At 37.7% G+C, this 15,736-nt stretch overlaps 2 protein-coding genes across 4 annotated transcripts in view; one reads left to right on the top strand and one right to left on the bottom strand.

Annotated features, from left to right (window-relative positions):
• The first annotated feature begins 2,627 nt into the window (after window positions 1-2,627).
• On the top strand, window positions 2,628-9,976 carry LOC145215131 (matrix metalloproteinase-14-like). Its single transcript, XM_080083787.1, has 10 exons — window positions 2,628-2,830; window positions 4,652-4,841; window positions 5,268-5,407; window positions 5,831-6,044; window positions 6,152-6,283; window positions 6,561-6,723; window positions 7,203-7,383; window positions 7,846-7,987; window positions 8,453-8,606; window positions 9,081-9,976. The coding sequence occupies exons 1-10, from the start codon at window positions 2,729-2,731 to the stop codon at window positions 9,316-9,318; spliced, it is 1,656 nt and encodes a 551-aa protein (XP_079939913.1). The 5' UTR covers window positions 2,628-2,728; the 3' UTR covers window positions 9,319-9,976.
• Window positions 9,977-11,260: 1,284 nt separating this feature from the next.
• Window positions 11,261-15,736, bottom strand: part of LOC145213781 (replication protein A 70 kDa DNA-binding subunit-like) — a 42,202-nt gene continuing 37,726 nt past the window's right edge. For all 3 annotated transcript variants that reach the window (XM_080082172.1, XM_080082171.1, XM_080082173.1), the window contains 6 exons: window positions 15,327-15,475; window positions 14,929-14,999; window positions 13,952-14,076; window positions 13,469-13,582; window positions 13,209-13,403; window positions 11,261-11,931 (listed from right to left, as the gene is read on the bottom strand). In XM_080082172.1, the coding sequence (XP_079938298.1) occupies window positions 11,827-11,931; window positions 13,209-13,403; window positions 13,469-13,582; window positions 13,952-14,076; window positions 14,929-14,999; window positions 15,327-15,475 (759 nt within the window). In that variant the 3' untranslated portion in view covers window positions 11,261-11,826. The remainder of the gene's footprint in view (window positions 11,932-13,208; window positions 13,404-13,468; window positions 13,583-13,951; window positions 14,077-14,928; window positions 15,000-15,326; window positions 15,476-15,736) is intronic.

Genomic DNA, 15,736 nt, shown 5'->3' with positions numbered 1-15,736 from the left:
TTTATTACGCTTGTGAAAGAACACATAGCGACACAATTGCACTAAAAACAATCACCAAGTCGGAAATAGCTGCGCAACGTTACAGCGTTACGGAGCGCAAACAGTGAAGGGCACAATTGGTGGCTATGGCTGAACGCGCTACAGCTACACCGTGTTTTGTTTTATTTTAAAAGATGTGGGACTGCAGCCAAAACTATGTTCCATCATAAATAAACGTCCCAATGTTGTTTGAAGCAAGTTTCATAATTTACGAAACAATTTCTACAGATTATTGAATATACATTGAAGCAATGTGTTTCCCTGATGTTCTATTACATTTATAGGCAAAGCATATCCTCAAAAAATTCCTATAGCCAACAAACAATATACTGCACATTTTGCATGCAAAATGTTCAGTGCAAAACGCACCTATTCTGTCACGCTAGAATGCCCATAGCAGCCCGGTAAAACAGTGACGTCAGTTTCGGCAAAAAGTTTATTCATCGCCCCTCGAAGTCGTTCGAGTAGGGAGAAATTCACTGTTCGCTGTGCGGCTGCCAAATATGGGCAAGTCGGCTTGGTCGCTTCTTAGCGTGGGAGAAAATCCCCGTGATTCAAATGTTTGATGACAGGTACATTAGAGGTGGATGGACAAGATAGAAAACTTTGCACTCGGTTCATTGGCCCTACGTAAAACGGACGACTTCACTTCCCTGCCAGTTCCAAGGGGCAAATAATGAAATACTGCGAATAGTTAAAAAAATAGAGTTTGTGAACTCTGCTTGTAATGTCACAAATTAATGTGCTTTCACCTTTTTGGGAGTTAAGTGTAACACTACAGACGTTGTAACAGAATTCATTGACGCAATATTAACAAAACCTTGAAAGTGCATTTTATGTTGTATACAATCCATGTATGTATGTGGGTTACCCTTGCAATACAGCCCAATTAGGAATAATTGCAAATTACGTAATGCAAACAAATTTCTGTGAAATAGAAACGAAGAGCGAGAATTAAAATAAAATGTGTTTACACAAAACGCTATGTTGACAAATATACATCTGACTTTCAAGCCACTGTAGACGTGCACTGTTGGGTCCACGTATGCACATCTAGCCGTTTTTGTTACGCAAAGCTTTATGGCATGCGAGCATTCATTAAATATTTGTACTTTGTACGTAAGTTGTTTTTTAAGACAAGTTGCGTTAGGCTGCACTTAAAATTTTTTATATTAGGCACTAACATAGGCTTGTATTGTAGGTTAACTTTTCATAGTTTAGGGCGCAAGCACAAAAGAAACAGTTTTTAAAAGGGTTTTGAAATGGTGAAAACCAACACGTCAAATCCATTGCCGTTTCTTTCTCCTGCTTGCTTAATGTTTAACAAGACAGAAAACAAGTGTATTGAAAGTTGTTGTGTCATGCTCGCAAAGTCGTCAAACTTTCTCGTGTTGATTTTATTACGCTCGTTAAACAAGTATTGCAAAGCATAGGCTCGGCCTAACCTACCACTCATGGTCCAGTGTACCCTATAATAAAGAGTTATCATACAAAACTTTTAAATCAATCTTTTGAAAACATTTTTGCATTTTTTAGTTTTAAAGCGAAGAACCATGTTTTAGAAGTAGAGATTTCGTGTAAGGGAGCCTAACTAATAGTTTTTTGTTGTTGTTTTTTGACAAATTGATCTTGTCCTTAGTTAACAGACATGTTAGAAAAACGTCAAATGCATGCAAAGAGTTTTTTAAACAAGGTGGTCCAATTTTATGACGAATTTAACGGCCCAAATAGACGCAAAAAAGTGACATGCTTTATCATTCAAACGTTTCGGCAAATTCTCATGCCAACATCAGTGATATTAAATTTGTTTGAAATCGTTATGCGCCAACTTTCAACCAATGATTTGACCAAATTTACACAGAAACATCTGGTAAAGAAAAGTAATAGTCCATAGTCCACGCGAAATAAATTAAATCATAGATGTCAATCCGTGCGCTGTCCAAACATGTACGAAATCAGAAATAATTACACATAAGGGACGCCTCATATAAGGTTAACACTTGTCCACACTGGGGACCAATCAATTTACCAGGACGAGGAAAAAGTGAAAGAACTTGTGATTTTTGATGACGCACGAGTTAGACATACCGCGGCGTCTTTTTCTCCCTTTTTCCGCGCGATGCTACTTATAGTGCGTGCTTGACAGTTTTACAGCACAAGTCGCAACTTACAGCAGGACGAAAGGGAAAAGCTTACAAGTAAAGAGAGTGTAAGATATGGTTACGACACGGAAGTGGGGCAAATTGGCCCAAAAATGTACCTAGGGTGTTGTCTAGTGCTTAAGGTGGACTGATTGGAGCTTAGGTGTTTAAGCAACAAATGCTAATGTTGGATCAAGTTTTATTTTTATAATATAGAGTATATTATTAACGCTATTTAAGATGGTTCAACTTAACTGGTAATGCAGCAAAAAGGTTTCTGTGGGGTTTTAGAGAGTCGCTAATAATCTAACGCGATTTTAGGAGTTTTTACATCGTTTTTAATCGCAAGTTTAGTAGTCAGTTTAGTAAAACGTTGCATCGTTTTGTAAAACTACTCAGTCTTTTGACTTCGTTATATTTAAATGAAACATTTTTTTTTTCAGAAATATAAAAAAATAACGCGTAGATTGCAGATTCAAACAAACTTGCGTTTTTATGATAATTCATACAATCCGAGGGTCAACAACGTCCAACCCTGAATAATCAAGATGCAACTAACAGCAATCGCAATTTGCCTAGCAGCTACACTAGCATTGGTCAATGCTGCCGGAGAAACAGATGATCCTATTTTGAGCCAGTCGCAGGGCGTGGTAAGTTTCGTTGCAAGTTTCTTAAATCGTGTTTGCATGCACGAAAATGCTTCTTTAAAAAACATAAGTGATTCATAGCTATTTCGAAAATTAGGTAATGCATTAATGAGGCATATTTGAATTAAAAGTTATTGCTACACTGTCTTTTGTTTATTTAACCAAAAAATCCAGTCAATATCATAATTATGACAAGTATTTAAAGTTTTTGTATAGTTTGTTTGTACACCTGGAAACGCAATTACGAAAATTACATAAAAATCTGTGAATAAAAAGCATAGAGTATGCAACTTTTCCTTTTTTGTAAGTCAGTTATCTTTAATAGCGAAAACGGCTAACTTTGTTTTTAAAATTTAGGCAATTTTGCAAAAGTGTATTAAAAAATCGTAGTAAAAATCCATCTGTACATGCTAAAATTACTCCATTCTGGTTAAAACTTATAGCCGACCGGGAACACTTTGGAACCAAAAACGAATTTTAAGTTTTGCTATCCCGGAAATTAAAATTACTATGCGCTATTTGTAACAAAAACCATCGGTATATGACTCAGGTCTGGTTCTTCAACCCACCGTGTTTGTGACGTAATAGAGTCACATGCAGTAGATCTGCATTGCCCATATATGGCTCGCTCCTTGAGAATGCAAGTTGGCACGAACTGCGCTTGCTCCTAACGGATATTGCCCAGTCAGTTACTGGAAGTCATTTCGATGTCGTTAAACGGTGGGAATGCCTTAACGTTCACTGCACAAACGCTTAATTAAATAAAGAATAGTTTTGATGTTTAAGACTGAAACGAATTTGGACAGATAACTGTTTCAAGCTAGTTGCAAATACGTTTGCTATTCCAGTAAATTGAAAAGAGTTTGCAATAATATTATAGCATGTGAAAATTTGCATGGAAAACTTTCCAAAATACTGTATAACGGTTGAGTACACACAAAATGCTTGGATATTAGCTTAGGTGTACAAATTTAAAGGGCCTAGTTCCCATGACTTTAAGTGAACACACCATTTTAATTTAAATGCGTCTAAGCAATGTCATGCGTCATAGCTGACGTAGGACAAAACGTAGAGCACTTGGCGGGACATGTCAGCACACACTAAAATGTTCAGTTTAGGCGATAATCCAAAAACTAAGGATACAAAACATTAAACCCGACCTATTTTTGTCACTACTTCGACTGTAAATGTTTCTGCACGACTTGTAAATCAGATGGGACTTTGGTGCTCACGGCACATGCCTGTTATAAGTAAAACACGTTATGCATTCATCGGCAGGAAGCGATTAAATACCGGTGGCCAGTGTGACTATTTAGCCATCAAATTTACGACCTGCCCAGCGGCTATTCAAAGTCTCAAAGTCCGCAATTCAACCCCGCGATTAAACTTAATTATTGTTAAATTTAAACCTATAGCGTCATGTCAAGAATGTGGATATGTTGGCGACCGCCGGATAACGGAAACCTATACACTAAAGCAGTGGTTCCTTACCTTTATAACAAATTCCTCACTAAACAATACAAAACATCTTTATTCCTCCCCAATAGACTACATAGTGTATGCTAAACCATGCAAAGACCATTTAACATTGATCAACTTCACAGGTTATTTTCCCAGATTTAGAATATCTATTTACACAAATTCAAAATTAATGGTAAATTCCTTCCTTCAAGTTTTAAAATTCCCCCCTTGGTAGGAAACCACTGCACTAAAGCAAGTTACAACTTATCTCGGTATTTCATATAAAACGAAGGGGTGTACCCCTGATGCTGCGTTAAAGTGTGAAGTCAGGACATACATTTAACAACATACTTTTTGTTACAGTCGTATTTACGAAATTTCGGACACGCACCGTCCCCTGATCCGTCGAAAGGAAACCTAATGACATTGGACGACTTGTCTGAAGCCATTATGTCATTTCAACGATTCGCCCATTTACCGATGACAGGAAAACTCGACACACAAACCCTCAAGAAAATGGGCGAAAAGCGATGCGGAAATTCGGATATTGTTGGTAAGCTTTACCTCATTGGTACCCAACATTTGTCGATAAATTCCTCCCTTAACAGTTCAAAACATATTCATTCTTCCCTAATAAACTACATAGTAGATGCTAAACCACACAAGGTCATTTTGGGTATTTTATTTATTTTAAAGGTTATATTCCCAGAGCTTAAGAGTTTATTTACTAACCACATGTACAAATTACGGTAGATTCCTGCCCTCAAGCTTTCAATTTTCTTCATTTGGAGAAATTCCTTCTGGATTTTGAAGCATTGCTTTACTTTGTCAATCTCGAAATGCAAAATTCAATAGCAGTATTTATGTGCTATTCATAAACATCATTTTTATATCTATATTTTACTGGGATTATCATAGACATACCTCTGGTTACGTTACACGCGATAGGCCCAAACCTAAAATGAAACCTCCTATACAGGCACCGAAAACGCGCGAAAGAAGCGTTACGCGCTACAAGGTTCGACATGGAAGAAATCAAAACTCACCTACAAGTTCATAAACTACTCTCCTGACCTTTCACCCACTGAAATCGAGAGAGAAGTTGCTGAAGCCTTCCAGGTAAAAGACGTTTCGATTTTTTACTATGATAGGCTGATAGCCTACAAATTGTTAATATCTCTCAGTTGCCCAAAGTACGTAGCGAATGTGTTAATCCAAAAAGGTTTAAAACTGCAAATCTGCATTTCCCATCAAGTTCAATTAAGCGTAAATGTTAATGTTCATGTGCATTTTTCCATGTGTTAAGCTCTTCTAAATGAAAAAACACTTGTATGGCAAAACGCTGGGCCACTTGTAAGCGTTATACCGAATGAAACAAGTCTCCCAAGCATTCCCATATGGCAAGACAAGGACTAGAAAAATCTAGCCTGCAGTGGAATTTGTACACACGACCGGAGCCTTTCCGGGACTCGCGCTCTTCCATTTGGGCTACACCGAAAAATATTGACTTCTTATTTTTAACAATCTCTTTCATTTTCGCAGTGGTGGTCGGACAACTCCAAACTGTCTTTCACTCTAGTTGGACGCACCGAGACGGCTGATATTAATATCCAGTTCGCTAATGGGGCCCACGGGGACGGCGACCCCTTCGATGGACCAGGACAGACCCTCGCTCACGCCTACTTTCCCACCTTCGGGGGTGACGCCCATTTTGATGAAGGCGAAACATGGTCCCTTTCCACAGCACGCGGCACAGGTAAGATGACGTCACAGTTGCGACATTATGACGTAATAATAAACATGTTTACTTGATTGATGGTTTGAAATTTGTGAAATTAAAATTTCAAACTTCAAAATTTGCAGTCAACCTGAAAATTGTTGCGGCTCACGAGTTCGGTCACAGTTTGGGACTTTCCCATAGCGACGTAAACGATGCTTTGATGGCGCCTTTTTACAATCCGAGATCTAGAGGTCTACATGACGACGACATTCAAGGTAATGAAAATGATACTTTTACCTAATATGTAGAATCCCATTATTAATATAGCCTAAGTCTACAAGTTTGTCCACACCGGCTTTGCTGACCGCACGTGAAAGGATTAATACTTTACCCATAAACTGTCACATGAAATATTTTCATGTATGCTTGGTTACGAGGCCAACCGTACGTATAATTGTATTGTCTGAAAATAGTTTTCTAAAAGCTTATTTAAATCAAAGTTGACTTCGATTTGAAAGCAGAATGTTGAGATCTTTTCATTTCTCTCTGCAGCTATTCAGCATCTTTATGGGACATCGAAAGAAAAACCAGGTTTTTCGACAACGACCCGTAAACCTCGACCCCCTACCACCAAGCGGCCAGTTTATACCCGACCCACCACTCCACGACGAACAACTACAACACGGTCACCACCAGTGGGCGCATGCAACGGCCGGTGAGTACATTTTCACTCACGATTTTTAATGTTTAGGCTTAAGGTCCGAACAAGACCATTTATCCAATCAATAGGCATCTTAAAAGTTAAGCTGCAGACAGTGCACACTGTTTTGACCTATACGGTGTCACCAATGCTACTGCTGACGAGAGATATACCGTATTGGCTATGGTGTAGCCATCCAACATTATTCCAGTTTGTTGGGAGTAACAGGCTAAAACGCCATGTCTCATCTATTCTGTTCGATGCGTCAACTGAGCATAAACCACAGAGCACTGTCCGAAGCTTATCATCGATTGACTTGATACTTTTACATCATAAAAGTCGTCTTGTATTTCCTTACAGTACAATAAATTTTATACATTATTACCTTTCTAAGCTTGGGTAAAAAGCTACGGTACATTTGTACCATCATTTTTGTGGCTTTTTGCATGTTTATATGGCACACTTATAATTAAAAATATATATTTTTTGCACAGATTCGACGCAATGACCCGTCTAAACAACGGCAGCACATACGCTTTCCTCGGCGAACAATTCTGGCGACTCAACGACAATGGAAAAGACGAAGGTTACCCGCAGATGACCAGCAATGTTTGGAAAATCAATGGAAAGATCGACGCAGCACTTACATACACTGAATACACTGACTTGTTTCAGGTAAACACATAATGTATATTTGGTCATTTTTTGCAGTGCTGAATAAAGGACAACGCTAATAACAGTATTGTACAGGGCGTTCTAATGGCATAAGTTCGTCAAATCTGTATTTAAGTTTACCATTTAGCATGGCGCTATTCCATAAATTTAAAAGGGCGATAGTCAAAACAGTATTGTAACGTAAACTGAAGACATAAATTTGAATGCAATGTTTTGAATTTTAATACACTTTCCCATTTAAAACGAGTGTAAGACTATACTTAAAGTAGCATTGTAACCTAAATTGAACGTTAAACTATGGTTCTACCTTTAACTCATTGCAACACCGCTTACCACCAACGAAAGATCAAATTAAAACATCATCCCTAAGACCCTAACTCAATACGAAATTTGCAAATCTGTTTAAAGTCTAATATAGTGTACCACCGATTTTTACTCAAACACAATATCTTTTACACGCAGGGCCACAAAGTGTACCGATTCGAAAACGCCAAATTATTGCGTGGATACCCACTTCACATTAAAACTGTATACAGTGGGATCCCTAGTAACATTGACGCAGCTTTCCAATGGAGTGGAAATGGAAAACTTTACTTCATGAAAGGTACATATGATTTCTACATTCAAGCGGTTGCGACTTGCTTTAAGCTGGTTGCCCCCAGCATGCTTTCTTCACCCAACTGTTACAAAAACTTTAAATTATACATGTTGTACTATATCTTTTTTGCATAAAAATACAGTAAACCTCGATTAATCCGGACCCGTTTGGACTAAAAAAAATCCAGATTAGGTGAAGATCCGGATGAATCGTTTGTGATTAGGTAAAGCCTTGCCACATTACAAATTATTTTGTTCCAATTAGGCGAAAATGTGGTTTAATCAAGGTTTACTGTAATAAAGTTTCAATAGCATAGATTTTCAATAGCTTCTTTGCTTAAAGGTTGTTACCAAACAAGTTATAACACTTGGTACACAAAAATGATATCGAAGGTTGCCTTTACAGTGATTAAACGATTGCATTTCTTCTTTTAAAGCTTAATCGCCTAACATTTGTTCTCTATGTCCACAGGCGAACAATACTGGAGATACAACCCCAGCTCGAGACGTGCTGACCCCGGTTACCCGAAACCCATGTCGGTATGGCGGGGAATACCCAAGAAGGTCGACGCTTCGTTGCAATGGGGCGGCAAGACTTATTTCTTCAGCGACGGCATGTACTACAGGTAAATTGGAACAGCATAAACAACACTTTGGTTAGGGCAACATGAATTGGTAAAAAAGAGTGTTGCATGGCCAAGTTTAAGTATCAATTGCTTGCAACCCTATAGGTTCTGCTGAAATCCATTTTACTATGAAATGCATCATTTTCCTTAAAATAACGTGATTTGAATTCACAACTTTGGCATTCCTATAGTCGTAAAAGTTCGTCCTTAATGTAATATATTCTAAAATGGGGCATTAATGTTCGTTTTGGCTACGCTTTTGGCGTGTAATTTTAAGAGCTCTTTATCGACACCTTGTGGACACAAAACATAAGCGCGTTTTGATTTTCAACATCCATAATTTTTCAGCACATAAAGTTAATGTCATGAAATGGGACATATGTATGTGCTTTGTCCACTTGTAATGCGTATAGCTTTAATGAATCTTTATCGACACCTTGTGCACAAAAAATAACCACATTTTGTTTTTTCCAGATTTGACGATGAAAGGATCAAGGTTTCCGAGGTCAAGGAATATCCTTACCCGCGCAGAGCAGACGAATGGTGGCTTGGATGCAAAGACAACACCCTGCAACAAAGTAACAGCGGCCAACAAGCACCAGGAGAAAAAGGACGCAGTCGTGGTGGCCATGGCAACGCAGTCGTGGTGTCAAAATTTGTTGTCACTGGTCTTGTCAGTTTGGTCATGCTGTTTTATAGCTTGATATTGTAAAATATTTAATACTGTGAGGATTGATAATGGTTCGCTTTTTTATATTTTGTCTTCGCGATGTTTTTATACTTTAAGTGGTGTTTTTTAACTGCCGTTAACGCTGCTGCTATGCTTTTCATGTTTTGCAAGTATTTCAAACCACCGATGCTTGCTTTGACGTTGAATGTATATTGGCAAAGCTCTTAAATTTTCTAGCAATTTTTTTTAAGAAACATTCTGGGGAAATCCCTTATTCCATAAAACAGGACTTAATTTTTTTCAGGGAAAGTTTCTTAATCGGTTAACGTACGTCTGGTATCTTTCTGTGTTTTAACAACTACTTTTTAACTTGTTTTTGTGCCATTTCATGTACCTACCTGTTCCAAAAAAGCTTGCATAAAATGAACTTTCACATAATAAGCTAATCACTTGTACACTCTCATAAGCCATACAATTCTACTTCATGCTGCTTATTCAACAGAAACCTGCTGCACAGCTTAATGCGTTGACCGCATTGACTGCCTGTATTCCATCTATTTCACGTTTACTTTTCAATATATTGACAGTATTTATGCATTTCTATTTTGTTAAGTTGTATTTCCAGCCCTGCCATGACTAACTGTGTTAACTCGTTTGTGCAGTTGTTTGCTGAAATATACAAACCTATCTGTTAAAATAAGTTTTGTTGTAAGGTTTTGCCTAAAGCAGTGATTTTCTCCAACTTTTAAAGTGACCTTTAGAATAACCAGTTGCTATTTTGGTTGTAATCAGCAAAATTGACAAACTATTCAAAGAATTATAATTTACGAAATTGTCAAGCTGGTTTCAACCGAAATTATCTGGCCTTTGACAAAAGATCGATTTAGCTGAAACTGTAATGTGGTTTAAAACCTTGTCAGTAACAACTGGTATACCCCTTTGCAGTGAGCTAAACAACGTCACAAACGAAAACAGGTATTATAGCAAAACAGTTAAGAGGGGAAATATTTACAAAACAAAGCGAAAACTTGATGCCTTTCTTACAAAAACAACAAGAAACTATGTATAAAACATAATTTCTCAAACCTAGATAATGCCGTCGTTCATTGGGCGTTGGGTAACATTAGGTTGGCGATACACATTTTGTGTCAATAACAGCGAATGTGTCCGACTTAAAAATGTAGAAATGATTGAGAAACCGTTTTAGGGCATTGAGCTTGAGGATTTTCACTTCGGGCATGCGGTTCTCGCAGAACAAATCCGGTTTACTTCGGAACACTATACACGGAAAAGTATTTTAATGATGAACATTACTGCCAAGGTACTGGTGTATAAAGAATACATCATGCATACCTGCACTGATGATGATAACAGAGATTGTTGAAACGTATGCATGATGTATTCTTTATACACCACCTCCTTGGCAGTAATGTTCATGATTAAAATTCCGGTTTAGTTTTGAAAAATCTTTTAATCTCGAACAGACAAGTCTTAAAGAAGTTTCTTCAGTTTGATTGAGGTTGACCGGTCAGAAACGTCGAACCCTATGTTGCGCCTTTTTAGTATCAAAAACAAACTTCGTCGGACTTGTGTCCAATGCTCTCAACTGTGATACAAATAAAGCACAGTTTTAACTTTGATAAAGCATTGCTGTTAAGGCTAGATAAAATTTTGGTGATCTTCATGGGCGCCGGCAGAAAATTTTGCAAGAGGGGGCACATTTTGGCTGATACTTTACCGCATCAAGAATTTGTTAGATATGAAGCCATAAATCGTGTACTTCACAATTGAGTTGCCTAAAAGTTAAAGCATTGAACGATGTCACAAATCCCCGCGCTGCCAATTTAATTAGGTTTGCTGCTAAATATGTTAAATTGAGGTACACTGAAATTCCAAGGGGGGGCAAGTGCCCCCTCTTGCCCCTACGTGGCGGCGCCCATGGTGATCTTTACGTCCAGTTGTGGATAGTGGTTTCTGTCCAAAAGCGATTTTCGGAATTTTATTTACAAGTGTGCTGCTATAGCACAGTAGACACAATAAAAAGAAAACAGATAATCAGACCAGGAACGAAATTGACATCAGTTGCCAAAATAACAACCCCATTGAAATTGAAATAAGTAAAGAGAATTGGAACAGAATCTTGGAACTTGTACGCCAAATAAACGTTTAATAAAGTAGATTTCACTTTTTAAATGATGATCTTCTTGAGGAAATTTACCAGCAAAATGTTGTTTTCAAGCTAGACGTTTTCTGCTGAATATCGTAACAAAGAATTTGGACAAAGTTTCAAGCACTTTTTGCATGCCTCTTGTGGATTTTTATGCAGCATTCCATTGTAAACCAGTGAAAAAACTAAGAGTTTTGCCACACAGGTTTCCAATTGTTTAAAAATCAAATTTGTGAGGTTGGTTTTATACGTCCATTAATAGGATGGAGATTTATTAAGTTGTCCTTACAAAAACTGAACGATGCACCACCAGGTGATGCTGCGGAGCAAAAAAAAACGAAAACAGTTTGTGGACAAAAACGAACGCCGAAAAACAGGAAAGGTTATTCCACTTGAAGCTTCTGAATATCAGCTTGCAACTTCTTGATATAATCCACATTGCTAATTGGAGAAACATTCACAACAGTCACACGGGTTCGATCTTCATCCTACAGTTCGCATACAAGACAGAATTCAGTTGATGTCATCTTAAAGTCATTTCGTTTACAAATACTTACTGGACTGGCAACGTTCAATTCGAAAAATACATACCTGGTCCGTATGTTGGGTTAAGGTTTTTAGGTCATGGTCTTAAGCACTAACCTTGGGCTTACAATGGAGGATTTATTTTAAAACTTGCATTACAGAGTGTACCGCAAGTATTTCACAACATGCAGTTGTGAAATTTCATTCGTCCGCTCACATGTATGGTGAAACATATGTACTGGTTGTCGCGCATTAATAAAAATTTAATTTGGACAGATATCGGACTATGTAGTTCTGTGGGGTATAAACTTGCCAACCTGCCAATGAATTACTGATTTTTTGTCCACTGTAGGAAAAACGATAATGTGTTGAAAAATATACAAGTTTACGCGGTTTTCGTTATGTTGTAAACTAAAAGATTGCGTGATACGTCACTTAGCAGAAAAGCTAAGTTTAAAGCTCAAAATGAGTGTTCGTAAAAGATTCGGTTTCCGCCGAATCGCAACAAATTTTTTGGCCCAAAACGAACTTCGCGAAAATGGCCGATTCGGTCGAATAAATTCGGCAAACCAAATATTCGGTATATCCTCTACTACGATTTAGAGCTTCTAGACCAGTGGTTCCCAACCAGGGGCCACAAGCTATGTTCCGGGGAGCCACGGGCGTAGATTTACAAGAAACACCCACTAAAAGTCGTTTTCACTTAAGTCGTGAGGTTTATCACGCTCATTTACTGTATTAGACCTATTTAAGGCCAAAATTAATACCGCATTCCAACGCGAGATTGCTATCTACATATCAAGGGGGCCACAGGTTCTACATGGTAACTTGAAGGAGGCCACGAGGCCAAAAAGTTACTTTAAGGGGGCCATGGTCCACGAAAGGTTGGGAACCACTGTTCTAGACGCTTGTTACACATGCACCAACTATCAAAGTTTGAAACTCCCGAATGGTGCACTTTAGAAAGCACAGACGATTCAAAATTTTCACGTTTTGGGGGCCTGTGGGTGAACAGCTGGGTCATTCGGGGTCAAACTTCAGGAGGATCAAATTAGGATTAATAACTAACATCTGTGTAAGTTTGAATAAATATGGAGCACCCTTTCTTGACCAAACGCTTAAAACAAATCAGCGTTGGACAGAAGAAAAATACATACAAACAATGTGTGTCCCCTTCAGGGAAGGTGACCCACAATAAGCGTCCGACACGTGACGTTATTCCTGGTGACGCAACACTTACGTTAAAGCGGTCCATCTTGACTCGGAGTTTCATAAAGTAGGACTGGAAGTCGACACGCTTGAGTACGTTGTCGAACGCGTTCTCATCAGTCTGTTGGAGTTCACCCAATTCCTGTGCAGACATTTTAAGCAAAATTTCACCCTGCTCCTGAAAACACGTGACCCACGTGCTCTCGTATTCGTCCGCCACATGCATCTAAGTTGTGATGAAATTTAGTTGAGAGAAAAAAAGAGCCTTAATATGGTAAAAGTGGTAATTACGTTTAATATTAGTCGATATTTGAATTCATCAGTTTGTAGATCACACTTTTCGCATCTGTATTTTCCCTGTTCCAAATCAATCACTTTTTTATTGCATTGGTCGTTTGGACAAGCCTGAAAAAATTGTGAAAAGTAAAATGTAAGAAACGAGATTTTAAAGTGCTTAAAAATTTTGAATATGCAAATACAGTGCTTCCTAGCTGATCCACTTAAGGTAAGACCAAAAAAAAATTAGACCAAAAGACCAAACAATAGATGCTTGAATTTGGATGTTGAAACACACCTTTAGCTTGAATTTAACAGGTAAAAAGTATTTTCTGTTTAACAGAGCATTTTAAAAACATACTATTTGAAATGGAATATGTAGCATACAGTTAGAATGCTATTATCACATTGGCTTTTTAATAAATTCTTCATAGGGCGAAATCAGAAAGCACTGTGTTGTGTAAGTTATATATTAACTTTTGATTGGTACAAATATACCTTGTACAGAACATTCTCCTTTTTGCAATACAGCACAGTAACTTTTGCAGTGATGTAATCGGGTTTATCTTTCATCCCGAGATTCTCATTTTTTATGTCCGCGAGCGTTTTCCAGTTGGCAGCACCTTAAATAAATCAATTTGAAATCAGTGTAACAAGCTGTGGGTAAACGCATTAACTCATGCGGTACAGCTACTAACACCATAACTCACGTCAGCGACTTAATAGTAGGATAGGGTTGGGAAGTAAGTTTTTGAAAATTTTACATTAAGAACTAAATTTTTGGGTTAGTTTTATAGAATTTTTAATTATAATACCTAACCCCGACCCTAAAAACCCTAACCGTAGGCATATTTTGAGATAGAATTTGTGCTCTTGGCGACACCTATCAAAAATTAGCTGAATGTGCGGCTGACGTGAGTTATGGTGTTAGTAGATGTTCCAATTCATGTCAGTGCTACACTTACCAAATTTTCACCAGGTGACGCAAAGAGCTGAATTATTACTTTAGCAGCTAAATAGGGATAGTTTTTTTTAGCTAAATAGGGATAGCTTTAAAGGGCCAATAAACAAGTTTCAAAAATGTAAATCAAATTTAACTCAGCTGTTCTCGACCTGTGGTACATATATATACCACTAGTTGTATGCTGGAGCTTTTTAAGTGGTACAAGTTTAGGTTCTGTCATACTCAGTTTAAATCAGATCAAAAATTGCAACTCAACTGACCGAACTGATCAGCTCTGGTTTGGGATGAAACTCGTGTTTTGGACTTTTTTGAAAAAAATTCCTAACGTTACTAGTTTACAAAATATGTTAGCTTGGTAAAAAAGCCTGTGTCTGGGCCTTCCCATTCACACAAGATATTGGTGGTATGCAGTGATAAAAAAAATCGCTAGGTGGTACACAATCTGTATAAGGTTGAGAACTACTGGTTTAATGTAAACAAACTGCAACAAGAAACTCAAATTAAAACTTACTTGTTCCGCCCCCAGAACCGGAACTTATTGTGAGACTTTGTGTTGCTTGTGTGCTACCACCAGATTCGTACCTTTACACATGTACTAGATTTCAGAATTTTGTCAATGGTTGCATGTTTTTGAGTTTGTGAAACACATTTGATCGCTTTAAAGCAAGCTCATTTTGTTGCATTTGGTTTTAAAATAAAAGCATTTAACAGATTAAAAAACATTTTTATAATGCAAAGCCATTAATTCTTCACAAACTCAAAATTTCTTAAAAATTTTGCGATATGTATTTTGAAAACTGAAATATTACATTTGCCTCTTTAAAAGGCATCACCAATTTCTGGCCTTATTCCAATAGATATAAAGAATCAATCTCAAAATCTCAGAGTTTACTGCAGAATGTAATTTACCATTGTTTAAGCTGATAAGCCTCAGGAATGTCAGGATTCATGCTAATTGTTGTTGATCCCATGGCTGACAGCGAGCAGGTGTTGAAATCTGATACTTTCGCTCCTTTCATCGCAACAACTGGATGTTCTTTGACATCAAACTTCTCAGCCTGTTACAAATCAAAAAATGTGCTGTAATTTTACTAAACATTTATTGGGTTACTGCTAACACCACATACCACTGAAAAAAAACTTTTCAATTTCGGAATATTTTAACTGGTAAAAAAGTACAATTGTGTGCACTAATTCTCAGTGTAGCATGGTCAACAACTTATAGGCAGCAGCCAGACTGTGGGATGTGCAATATTTTCTTATTTAGGTCACAAGATGCCTTTATAGCAGTAGAACTGCTAAAGTTTGCTGCATGGTCA

Source organism: Phallusia mammillata, chromosome 2 (assembly GCF_965637545.1).
Source record: "Phallusia mammillata chromosome 2, kaPhaMamm4.hap1.1, whole genome shotgun sequence".
Classification (NCBI taxonomy): domain Eukaryota; kingdom Metazoa; phylum Chordata; class Ascidiacea; order Phlebobranchia; family Ascidiidae; genus Phallusia; species Phallusia mammillata.
The sequence above is the reverse complement of the archived record's forward strand: the minus strand, read 5'-3'. Positions and strand labels throughout refer to the sequence as shown.

Bases quoted from the DNA above. Each gene is read 5' to 3' on its own strand.
- LOC145215131 (XM_080083787.1), top strand. From the start codon at position 2,729: ATGCAACTAACAGCAATCGCAATTTGCCTAGCAGCTACACTAGCATTG. The intron at 2,831-4,651 runs GTAAGTTTCGTT...TTTTTGTTACAG, and splicing joins TGAGCCAGTCGCAGGGCGTG to TCGTATTTACGAAATTTCGG. The intron at 7,384-7,845 runs GTAAACACATAA...TTTTACACGCAG, and splicing joins AATACACTGACTTGTTTCAG to GGCCACAAAGTGTACCGATT.